Genomic DNA, 12,655 nt, shown 5'->3' on the forward strand with positions numbered 1-12,655 from the left:
TCAATACCTAGTATTTCAACATATGAGAAATTAATAACGTAATGTTTTAAATAAATAATTTATAAAATAAGTAAATTTTTCTTTTAAAAAATGGCAAAACTTTGTAAAAAAATAAAAAGACGTGTTTATTTATCAGTCTAGTCGTCAACTTCAGCCCAACAAAATAAAAAGAATACTATAGGGTTCATTTATTTTTCTATTTTATTTATATATATATATATTTATATTTATATTGCTGTAATATATTTATAAGAAAAAATTAACTCAACAGGCTCAGAAAAATCAATGGCGGCTGCTGTTTCTTCTTCTTCCTCCTCCATTTGCTGGCCGTCACGAATAACGCATGCAATCCCTAAAACCTCAACCCCCTTCCATTCCTTATACTTCTGTAAACACAGGGATGCTTCCGCTGCCGCCGTCATTCGCTGCTCGGTCCGTCGCCCCGAGTACGTCCCCAATCGTATCTTGGACCCTAGGTACGTGCGCGTATTCGACACCACTCTTCGCGACGGCGAGCAGTCCCCCGGAGCCACCATGACCACCGAGGAGAAGCTGGACATCGCACGCCAGCTTGCTAGGCTTGGTGTCGACATCATTGAAGCTGGATTCCCAGCCTCTTCCGAGGCGGATTTCGAGGCCGTTAAAAAAATTGCCCTCGAGGTAGGGAACGACGATAGTTCAGATTACGTTCCGGTTATCTGTGGATTGGCGAGGTGTAACAAGAGGGACATTGACAAATCGTGGGAAGCCGTGAAATATGCGAAGAAGCCTAGGATTCACGCTTTTATTGCTACTAGTGAGATTCACATGAAAGAAAAGTTGAAAATGACACCAGAACAGGTGATTGATAAAGCTAGGAGTATGGTCACTTATGCCAGAAGTTTGGGATGTAATGATGTCGAATTCAGTCCTGAGGATGCTGGAAGGTTTTTCAATAACTTTCTTTATGAAGATTTATAGTTTGTAATCGATTATTTTTTATTTTTATTTTTATTTTTTGTTTATTACAGATCAGACAGGGAGTTTCTTTATCAGATTCTGGGAGAAGTTATTAAGGCGGGAGCGACAACCCTTAACATTCCTGATACAGTTGGCTTCAATTTGCCGGGCGAATTTGGGCAAATGATCGCTGATATAAAAGCGAATACCCCTGGAATTGAAAATGTAATAATTTCCACACACTGTCAGAATGACCTTGGACTTTCAACAGCTAACACTGTAGAGGTATGAAATTTCTTGCCCTTTATCGTATGATTTATATTCCCAAGTTCATTCTGCATTTAAGTGGAAGCTTATCTTACAACAGGGGGTACGTGCTGGTGCAAGGCAAGTTGAGGTCACTATTAATGGAATCGGGGAAAGAGCTGGTAATGCTTCATTAGAGGAGGTGCGTCCTCTTCTATCTATAAATCTTTTACGTTTGGTTTTACTTTTGAAAACCTGTCTTTTTTTAGTTAAGAGGAGAAACCTCTTAGTATATTTTACAGGTTCTTTCCGCTACTACTATTATACAATTTTGTACACTAGTTTGAGTTTATGCATATTTTGTAAGAGGGTCATTTGCATTTACATCCCCCACATTCCCCTACTTTTTATGCAGTCGCCTTCCTTATCAAATGTAAAAATTATAACATGCAAGGGAGGTGAACCGAAAACATAAAGTGCATGGAAGTTGAATGCAAATTACCCTATTGTAAGATCAGGGTGCAATAACTTTTCTAGATTATTTTACTTTCCTGCAGGTAGTAATGATCTTGAAGTGCCGTGGAGAGGAAGCATTGGATGGTCTTTATACAGGGATTAATACTCGGCATATTGTCATGGCGAGCAAGATGGTATGCTGTCCTCAGCTTCTTTTTAGTTTATTTCTTCTCTTTGTAAGTTTGTGTCACACTTCATTCATAGGTAGAAGAATATAGTGGGCTGCGTGTTCAACCGCACAAAGCGATTGTTGGAGCTAATGCTTTTGCTCATGAAAGTGGCATCCATCAGGTTGGTGTTGAACGCACTGAATGCCCGAAAAAAAATTACTCAGTTTTACTTGTTCATGCTTCTTCATTTTAGTTTGACAGGGAAAATATATTCTGTAACTCTTATTTAGGGAAAGGACAACTTTTATTTTTAAAGGGAGTTCTTAATTTTAGAAACACACTTTATTCATGATATCATGTATCAATCTGTTTTGCTCTCATACATTTTCTTGTTTCTGGCATGCAATGAATTCCTTCCTGAGCAATATGGTCATTTCTATTTTGTGGAACTCGTGCAAGTTTAAATCCACGCATTTATTCCAACTCATTGTTGTAAATCCTCTTTATAACAGGTTTTTCAATTTTTTTTGTAGGATGGAATGCTTAAAAATAAAAATACATATGAAATTATGTCTCCTGAAGATATTGGACTTCTTCGCTCTAATGAATCGGGTATAGTGCTGGGAAAACTCAGGTGTGATGGAAAGCCCAATATGGTTTCATTTCTTTTGTGTCTGTTTTTTTCTTTAAATTTTTTTTCCTATTGCAACATTTAAATGTTGGTCAAACCAACGTACCAAACTCATCATGAAGGATTATGATTTACTCAGCAGGTCCATCACCTTGTGCTTTGGCTTGTTATATTGTCCATTTGAAACTGGTTTTCGTACACGAATTTAGTCTGGAGCATTAAGATTTCCAACTGTAGTTTTCATTTCATCTACTGTCTGGTAAAAAACAGTTTGCCCAAAGCACGGGAGAATCTTGTGTTTCACCAGGTAAGGCTCAGTTTATGAGATAACTACCTTGGATTGTGTGCAACATACTTGAGATGGCTGTGAAATCCATATGAGCTCATATACCCCATTGATATTAAATGTACTTGGTGTATTTCACTGGCAGCATAGAAAAATTGTGGATAGTTGAAACTGCAGGTTTGCAACATATTCTGTATGTTCAGATTTTCTTTAAGATGCTATTTAGAATAAAGCAACACGATCAGTAACAGCTTTTTGAAACAAAACGAAGATGTGTAGGCAAAAGATGGATTAGTGGGTTTGCAGGTGTTGACCCTTTTATATTTTACTGCTGAAAAAACAAGTTATTTCATAAGTGACATTTTCATACCATACGTTCTTTTTGCTCATCAGCGGCATTTGTCGTTCATTCTTTCAGGAGTAAAGAGTAAGTCTCCAGAAATTATGTCATTTATCCATCTTCCTGTATCTGAATATGAAATTTGTTTGTTCTTGCTTCTTTGTATGGATAGTTTTCGTATGAGTTTATTGATGTAACTGCTATCAAGAAAACGATCGTCACATTGTGGATTTTTATATCGAGGGAGTAACTTTTGTAATATTGTTTGTTTGCATACTTTTTTGAACAGTGGACGCCATGCTTTGAAAGCCAAAATGTTGGAGGTAAATTACACATTCGAGCTTAGTTAATAGTGATCAATATAGTTTGTGAATTATTGTTATCTTGTACGAACTTGTCTTTTATGAATGTGATTGCAGCTTGGATATGATATTGATGGCAAGGAACTTGATGATCTATTCTCACGTTTCAAATCTGTTGCTGGAAATAAAAAGGTACCTGAATTCTCTGATACCAAAGGTCTAGTTATATCTATAAAATTCTGATTAGAATAGAGTATTCATTCTTTAGTTCAGTTGCCGACGAATCATAAAAGTGAAAACATGCTTAGGACAAGCATGATTCACCCTTTGAGACCATTCTTGATGTATTGAATTGGCCTGTTAGATTTCGTTGTTGTTGGCGTTCTTGTATTCATGGGAGTAATTTTTTCCAGCTTATCACCGATGATGACCTAATTGCTCTAGTTTCCGATGAAGTTTTCCAACCACTAGTGATTTGGAAGTTTGAAGATGTACAGGTACAGCAACTAGCGTCATCTTAAATTTCAATTGCAGTTTGCTTTCTTGAATAGTTCAGTCAATTTGTTATCAATGTCCCTCGTGAATAGGTTACATGCGGTACTCTTGGCCTTTCGACTGCAACAATTAAACTTACTGATGCTAGCGGAACTGAGCTCATTGCTTGTTCAGTTGGGACTGGACCTGTTGATGCAGCTTATAAGGCCAGTTGATCTCATTGTTAAGGTTTGGAATTTCAGCTGGACACTGTATTTATTATTGTTATTCCCACGTTAATGCACTCAGTAGATTTTGTAAATATAAATGGTAAATTGGCGATGTATCATCCAAATTCCAATACTTGGTATTTAATCATTTTTACTGCTACTGTACTTAATGTTAACTGGCAATGGAAATGAAGCTATGGGTGTTTTAAAGCTGTATTATCGTGCACAGTTCTTTCTGAGATCTGAATGACCTTATCACTCCTTTCTTCTGTTTGTAGGTTCCTGTCAAACTTCTAGAGTATTCCATGAGTTCAGTCACAGAAGGTATAGATGCTATTGCAACGACAAGGGTTCTAATTCAAGGAGTAGATAGTGTGCCTGCAACCCATGCTTCGACTGGACAAACTGTTAACCGTGCATTCAGGTATGAGCCAAAATTTAATTCCACTCGTTCTCAAGGTAAATAATCACAATTGTGTTGTACGTCAAGAGTCATTTCTTTTGCAACTTCTATCGACAGTGGAACTGGAGCAGATATGGATATCGTGATCTCTAGTGTTCGAGCCTATGTTGGTGCACTGAACAAGTTGCTTGGGGTAAAAAATCGTTTGAAAGTAGATGATGTCAATGAAAACAAGGCGTTGGAAGTACATGTAAAATGATTTATTTCTTAAGAAAACCTGTCGCAATTGTCTTGGCAGACGATGGATATATATATATATATATATATATATATATATGGCGACCGATGGAGTTGGCGAGGATGATAATTTTCTTCAATTCTTGCAAAATTATATATATATATGTATATGTATAATATTATCTGTTTGAAAATAAATCTTCTTTGGTATTGCTCGTTCGTTTGTTTGGTGCTGAATGTTAAAATGTTTTATTTTGTATCGAGACGTGATGCTTAATTTCAAAGAAATATCTGAGATGTTTGTCCGCATTCACGAGCTGCACCGACTGTGTGATCATCATCAGGTGGGGCTGCTGGCCTGCCTACAGAAAAAAATGACAAAACTGTGGTGGACAAGTTTAACCAAAGTTTTAGCGTCAGAACAAATTCACGAGTTTAATGAGGTTCAAAAGCTGGATTCACAAAATAGACAAAAGCAGGAGACTTGGATTCCATGTAGTTGAATTCCACATTACACTGATCTAAAACACTATGAGAAAATAAAAGGAGGAGATCTCATTTTTGCTTGTGTTTTCAGAACCCTAGAAATACCTTCAAGATATGAGATTTCCTTGGTGGGTTAATTTTATTGACATTTACGATACTAATTATATTTTTTCTGTTTTATATAAGTCTTTCGATATATTAATATGTCTCATCTTTCAATTGTCAAATATAATATACAATTGCAATTACAATTAATTAGAGAATTTATTTACGATAACCCATATTAAAAGTGTATTTTCTTTTCAAATATAATACAGCGACGTGTAACACAGTACATAGAGATATTCTGTGTTATATTATATGAAACAAAATCAATAAAATTTAGTATGAATGTGATGGTTATGAATTTTATTTAATTATTTTATTCATCCCACTTCGATTAATCATTTATTTGGATTAAACTCATCAGGCCCACAAACATCCAAACGAGTGTCGGAGGTTTTCGTCTTTGACGTATTTTCGTGACATAAGTGTGACCTGGGAAACGTATCTTCTCTGTAGATGTACTATATCTATCTAGGGGTCAAAATAATTAATATGCTGTAAAAATAGTCTCTGCACACGTGTCGTTTCTCTAATATTTCTCGGTAAAATCCAGTCTCCTGACTTCGGACTCTCCAGTGTGCAAATACGGACACTTAAATCTCTTTTGTTTCATATTAATTTTTAAATATTACACTCGACCTATGTTGTTCATGATCAATAATTAAAATTTAATTTATTAATTTTGATCAATTATTCGTTCTTGGATCAGACCGAATTATTTATGTTGAAAAAAAAAATGAAATTTTCGAGTTGTATTTAATAATCTAAATTCATAAAATTTTCAGATGAGTTGGAAAAGGAAAAAATTTTCAAGCCGTATTTATTGCCAATTGTTAGGACTTTGTTACTCGGATCTCGAGAATTAAGGTAGTTACGTTTTTTTGACTGCATCAGCTTTACATCATTTGTGAGAACCGGTTTACTTGATCACTTCAAATGCAGATAACCGATCGCACACGAATCAAAACACCAACGACTAGCAGGGTTCATCAGCAATGTGTACAGCCGGAGTTGCACATCACTCAATAGGCATTGAAGACATCAATGGAAGAGACTGCCAGCAACGGAAATGGTTGCCAATACGAGGCATCTCTACAGCACATGAATATATTGAACTGTGATATTTTTAGTTTATACTTATTTTGTTGAATCAATTGTAATTATGTAATTATATTTAAACGATAATAACTCAAATAGATAAACGACACACAATTACATGAATATAATTGATTCAACAAATATGACTACAATCTATATTTTAACTATATTAAATTTCAACTAAAATATTTACATTAAATTTATAAAATAAAATACTATAAATATACATGCATACTATAAATATACATGATTATAGGGATGGCTCGCCCCCAGCTAGGCGAGTTTAGACCCGGCCTAACTGGCTTACAAACTGGTTCGGGTGGGTACCAAATTTGGTCAAATCCACTTCATATCTAGGGATGTAATCGAGTCGAGCCGAACTCTTGAATGTTTGAGCTTGGTTCGTTTATAATCGAGCCGAGCTCGAGCTTTATTTTACAAATATATGCATCGTTCACGAGTTTATTCAAGCTTTTATCGAGCCTAAACAAGCTTAATAAATATGAATTATACATTTAAATTTTCATTAAATTAATTAAAAAGTAAATTATATATTTAAAGAAAAATATATTATTCTTATTAAAATTTGTAAAATAAATAAATTTAATAGATTTTTTCTATATATTTCATAAACAATATGCAAAATCAATAAATCAAATATCAAAACTATTATTTTTTCATCTAAAAGATTACTAATGAACTTACCAACGAACATGTTCACGAGCTAACGAGCCGAATACTGTAAAGCTTGAGTTTGGTTTGTTTATCTTAACGAGCCTCATTAAACGAGCTCAAACGAGCTTTTATCGAATCGAGCTTCGAATAGCTCACAAACGGTTTGGTTCGTTTACATCCCTATAATCATATCCATCTCGTCAAAATATGCTTATATATTTAAAATATAATATATATATATGTAAATATAATATAATATATATATATATGTATATATATTATTATCGATACAATTATTTTTTAGACTAAATAATTAATACATTATCTATAATTTTAATCTATAAAATTTTTGGATTGAATTATTATTTTTTATTATTATATGTTTAATATGAAAATATAACATTATAATTTTTTATTATCAATTAAATACAAATCGATATATTTTAACTTTTTATAATATTTTTCGTCTTAAATATTATTAATTAAGTTTAGACATATAAATTTAATGATTTGTTAAATTTTAAATTTTTTATTTAATAAATATAAAATTATATATTTTCAACAAGTCCAACAAACCAACCAAATTGAATCCATCGGTTAGCGGGACGGAGCTGATCTAAAAAAGGCATGAGGGTGTCAAAATTGGAACCAGATCCTCTGCTGTGCAAAGGAACTCAGCACACTATGCAGTGCTATCAAACGACATTATATCATTAGTTTTTTTTTTTTTTTTTTCCAATTAGGCTTGCTAACGACATGGGCCCAAATCATTGATTCAACTTAATAGAATTAAATTATATAAATTATTTCATATAACATAAATTTAATTAGAATTTAATGTGTCATTAATTAAAATTTTATACTTTAATTAAATTTTTTTGTTTAGTTTAATTTTTAAGTAAAGTTTGTCAATTATTTATCAGTGAATTATTTTTTGATTTTTTAATTTTAATCGGGACCCGTCAAAATTGGCCAAACCCTTCCCAACCGAGACCCGTGACTGAATCCGTCCCTTTGGTTCATTTGCCTGCCTGTACGCTTTGCTTGCATGTATCTCCACCTCACTTTTTCTTCGATCTTCCTGAACTGATCTTGAAAAATCCAGCGCCACGCCCCATTTTCTTATATTCAATTCTACACACAGGGTTTCGTACACGCTTAGATTAGAGCCGGTGGAGAGGGAGGGAAAAAAAGAAAGAAATAGGCCCATAAATTTCGGTGGGTTTGATTATCTTTCTTCGCCTCTCTTGTTATTGTAATCTGATTTTCAAAATCCCCCTGCCCTTTTTCTCTCTTATCTTTGTGACGCTGGTTGTTTATTTAAGACTAGATCTCTGTTTCTGTTCGTCTGCGGTGATTGTTTTTGGGTTCTTTAAATTATCGTCATTTTGATATATTTGACCTACCCATTTTGGTGATTGTGTTTATGGATGATAATTATATTTGAGGGCGTGGTTTGGTGGTAAGATTGTTGATTGAAATCATCTAATGGGTTTTCTGGGATACTTGTTTTTTTTTTTTGCATTTCTTCGAGGAATTATTTGGGGCGATGGTTTGGTTTCAGTTTGTGGATTGTGATTATCTTAGACCTGGAAATCTTCGTTTACCCAGGACCCATGATTATATTTTAAATCTAAAGGCGACTCAATGTGTTTTTGGTGAACTTATATCTATTCTATTCAGATAAATTTAGCATAAATTTGATTTTTCCATCTACTGGTCATTGATTCTGTATATATCTGTGTTGATAGAAGTGTGAAAGGGAGATTAATTCTAATGTCTTAATAGACAAACCTCGACGATGGTGTGAATACCCTGTCCCCTTATATAGTTATTTCGGCTAGTTTTCACTGATTATCTTGTCTCTACATGCAATTTAAATTGTTCCTCCACTTTTTTTTTGTATATTTGTAATAAAATCTTCAAAGAACTTCTGTTTAAAAAAAACTGATGCTGTTGCTGAATTGACACCGTTGTCTGGCAATAAATCTTAATAAGAATTTTAACTGCGATGAGGTTCCTGTGGGACATGTTTTTGCCTGCACTAGTATGGATTTTACGTAATGATGTTGTCTGTTCACCTAGTAATATTAGCTTTACTTTCCTAACATTTTAGGCTCATGCACCTCCTCCTGGTTACTTTGTACACTTGGAGAGCAGGAGTGCCGAAGACGATATTTATTTGAGAAAAAGAACAAGGATGCGTAAGTGGTTGTGTTGCAGGTGTCACGTCGAGGAATCATATGACTCACATGAAAATGAGCACCTTAAGAGCCCAAGGACTCATGCTGATGGTAAGTTCTTATCTCTTCTCCCTTATTTCCTCCTATGAATGGAACGAAAATACTTTGTTATTTTTCTGATGATTCCAAAATAGAGAAGCTGCTTGTTATTGCTGTTGATGAAAATGTCGATAGCTGCGCTCGAAGGGATGAATCGAGTAGTGGTCTTGTAAAATTGAACGCGCACCTATTCACTAATGGTTAATTAACTTCTCTATAACATTTATCGCTTGGTGGCATCTGGCATTGACTACTCCATCTATGTTATGCAAACAACAGGAAATCAAAGAGGCTTGAGGGCATCAGCTCCTGTGAAGCCTGAAGTTCAGAAGTCTGTACCTCCTATTGAGGTTCCTGAACTGTCTATAGAGGAACTAAAAGAGAAAACTGACAATTTTGGATCAAAGGCCTTAATTGGTGAAGGATCTTATGGAAGAGTGTACTTTGCACAGTTAGACAATGGCAAGGAGGTTGCTGTAAAGAAGCTTGACGTGTCTTCTGAGCCCGATTCAAATAATGAGTTCTTGACTCAGGTATAATGGAAATTTGGGGATTTGATGCACTCAGTTCTGTTTCTCTCTTATCTGCATGGTGTGTGTTGACCAGTATGTTGCAACTAATATCTCCCTAGGTTTCCATGGTGTCAAGATTGAAGAACGAAAATCTTGTTGAATTGCTTGGTTACTGTGTTGATGGCAATCTCCGTGTCTTGGCTTATGAATTCGCAACTATGGGATCTCTTCATGACATATTGCATGGTATGTAAATCAGATTGCTCTTGATTTGGTTTTGGACGTGGTGTGAGCACCGAGAGCAGTTTTTTTTATCACGTCTGAATACAGGGAGGAAAGGGGTACAGGGGGCGCAACCTGGTCCTGTACTTGACTGGATGCAACGAGTAAGAATTGCTGTTGATGCTGCAAGGGGACTGGCATATTTGCATGAGAAAGCACATCCTTCAATAATTCATAGAGATATCAGATCCAGCAATGTGCTTCTATTCGAAGACTACAAAGCCAAGATTGCAGATTTTAACCTTTCAAATCAGGCTCCTGACATGGCTGCTCGCCTTCATTCTACTAGAGTTCTTGGAACCTTTGGCTACCATGCACCAGAGTAATCTTTCCTCATCATTTGGTGATTCTTACATGTAGGCATGTATTAACTAACGTACATGTCTTAAAAGCCAATGATACTGATGGACCGTCATGCTTAAACTATCGATTCTATGTGGTTGTACTAGAAAAACTTCAATTGGACAGTTGGCTTCATTTGGTCTATCACTCTATTGACAATGTCCTCGTGATTTTATGTTATGCCCTTTGCTCGTTGTCATTTTCAAACTAATCCAAACAATTGTTCTAGCAATGGACATTTGTTTGATTTGTAAGCTCTTTAGGCCTAATGCAAACAGCTGTATCTTAAAAAAACTAGTACCAGCTGCTTATAGTTGATGGTATCAGAAGCACCAGGTGTAGCGATGCATGCTAAGCTGTCAACTGAAATATTCTAGTTATGTTCATATAGAGGCTAAAATTGATGGTGATGTGTAAGAACTAAGAACTTGTTGCTTTTCTTGTAAAAACTCCTGAACAATTCCGGTTCTGTTTTTGAAGACTTCAATCCACTTGAATCAAACAATCTCTTCATCTCATAGATCACCGAGGATATTAGTTCATTTGAGGGAATATAATTTAATGGTTTTTCTTGAACCTTTTGAAGATATGCAATGACAGGGCAGTTGACTCAAAAGAGCGACGTATATAGTTTTGGTGTTGTTCTGCTAGAGCTTCTGACTGGAAGGAAGCCTGTTGACCACACGATGCCTCGTGGACAGCAGAGTCTCGTTACTTGGGTGATTCCTCTAACCTTATTCTGTTCTCCCCGTCCCAAGTTTCTGATGTAATTGTACACGTTTAAAATGTATTTTCTTTTACTTTTAGGCCACTCCAAGATTGAGCGAAGACAAAGTGAAACAATGTGTTGATCCAAAACTCAAGGGCGAATATCCTCCAAAAGGAGTTGCAAAGGTGCCCCCTCCCCCCTCCCTTCTTGTATGTTTTGTCAGTAAACAAATAAAAAAAGAAATGAAAAAATTGAAGTATCATGAATTTTTTTTGGCCATCCAGCTTGCCGCTGTGGCAGCATTATGTGTGCAGTATGAAGCTGAGTTTCGACCAAATATGAGCATCGTAGTGAAGGCTATGCAGCCAATGTTGAAGTCGCCTGCCCCTGCTCCGGAGATTTAGTAGTGCTGCTTTTGTTGTGTTATAATTCTTGTGAATTTTGCACAGAGCTGTTGGTATGAAAGTTCTTGAAAATTATGAGTTCGTTATTTTCCTGGATTTGACACATTAAGTGATTTGGTTGGGTTTGTTTAGTGCTGTGGTCTGCCGGTATTGCATTATGGCCGTGATGTCTTATAAATCCTCGACGGAATGTGGAATTGGATGTTCTCCCAAGACAAAAGATTCTGCTTTTGCTTTCAGATTTTAATTACAGAGACACTCTGTTTTTATTATTATTTGCCTATTGAATTCTTTTTCCTTTCCGAATGATTCCATTTGGTGTGACCGCAAATTCTGGGCTAGAAATGTAATATATGATTATAAATTGATATTATGTTTTATATGATTTTTGTAAATAAAGAATTTCATTTTTGGACCAAGTACCCTTCAAATATATTAAAAAAATTACCACCCTAATTTATCTTCCCCCTCGTCTGCTAATCTACCGAACGAAGCAGCAGCTCCCAAAAAAACTGCATCGGCTCCCTAAAAAGTTGGGGTAGATATTCTAAACTTTAAACCCCCACTTAGAGATGTGAAAGATCTAAATTAAATCAAACTAAACAGTATCAAGTTTGAGCTTGTCTCGTTTAAAATTGTTTAAGACTTGAGCTCCTATTATCAGGCTCGAGCTCGGTTTGTCTTGAAATTACTAAGCCCGAGAAAAGGTCGAGCTCGGCTCTTTAAAAGCCCGTTTACCATGTTAATCAAGCCGAGCTCGAGCTTGATTCATTAATAGCTTGTTTACCATGTTTAACAATCCTGATTTGAGCTCGACTTGTTTTTTAGCTTGTAAAGCATAGAATTGAGCTCGACTTTGAGTTTGATTTGAGATTTTTAAAAATAAATATATCTATGATATCATTTTAAATCATCAGACATAAAAATGTAAATTCATTCATAAATAATCAGAACGACAAAAATAACAACTATAAAAAAATATAAACTCAGTATATTATTGAACATCCCAAATTAATGCATCTAGCATCCAGATAACAAATATTCGT

General features: G+C 35.1%; 2 protein-coding genes across 4 annotated transcripts; both read left to right on the forward strand.

Annotated features, from left to right (window-relative positions):
• Positions 1–242: 242 nt before the first annotated feature.
• On the forward strand, positions 243–4,801 carry LOC142556221 (2-isopropylmalate synthase A-like). The gene is given in 13 exon segments (XM_075667573.1): positions 243–926; positions 1,011–1,224; positions 1,307–1,387; positions 1,743–1,835; positions 1,906–1,992; positions 2,345–2,445; positions 3,358–3,391; positions 3,488–3,562; positions 3,784–3,867; positions 3,958–4,074; positions 4,076–4,093; positions 4,353–4,498; positions 4,595–4,801. Coding segments are annotated over 13 exon segments (1,833 nt in total). The 5' UTR covers positions 243–285; the 3' UTR covers positions 4,737–4,801.
• A 3,261-nt stretch (positions 4,802–8,062) lies between these two features.
• Positions 8,063–11,881, forward strand: LOC142556224 (PTI1-like tyrosine-protein kinase 3). Of its 3 annotated transcripts, XR_012822578.1 has the most exons (9): positions 8,063–8,296; positions 9,195–9,372; positions 9,640–9,893; positions 9,992–10,118; positions 10,203–10,476; positions 11,083–11,215; positions 11,304–11,390; positions 11,490–11,662; positions 11,742–11,881. XR_012822578.1 is itself a non-coding variant. In XM_075667576.1 (8 exons), exons 2-8 carry the CDS (start codon positions 9,279–9,281, stop codon positions 11,607–11,609), a joined length of 1,089 nt encoding a protein of 362 aa, XP_075523691.1. In that variant the 5' UTR covers positions 8,064–8,296; positions 9,195–9,278; the 3' UTR covers positions 11,610–11,881. The 3 variants fall into 3 exon arrangements, 2 of the variants coding, with proteins under 2 accessions (XP_075523691.1, XP_075523692.1); XM_075667576.1 differs by having other exon boundaries at positions 8,064–8,296; positions 11,490–11,881; XM_075667577.1 differs by lacking the exon at positions 8,063–8,296 and adding an exon at positions 8,324–8,540 and having other exon boundaries at positions 11,490–11,881.
• The last annotated feature ends 774 nt before the right edge of the window (positions 11,882–12,655 follow it).

Source organism: Primulina tabacum, chromosome 9 (assembly GCF_025594145.1).
Source record: "Primulina tabacum isolate GXHZ01 chromosome 9, ASM2559414v2, whole genome shotgun sequence".
In the NCBI taxonomy this organism is placed as follows: Eukaryota; Viridiplantae; Streptophyta; class Magnoliopsida; order Lamiales; family Gesneriaceae; genus Primulina; species Primulina tabacum.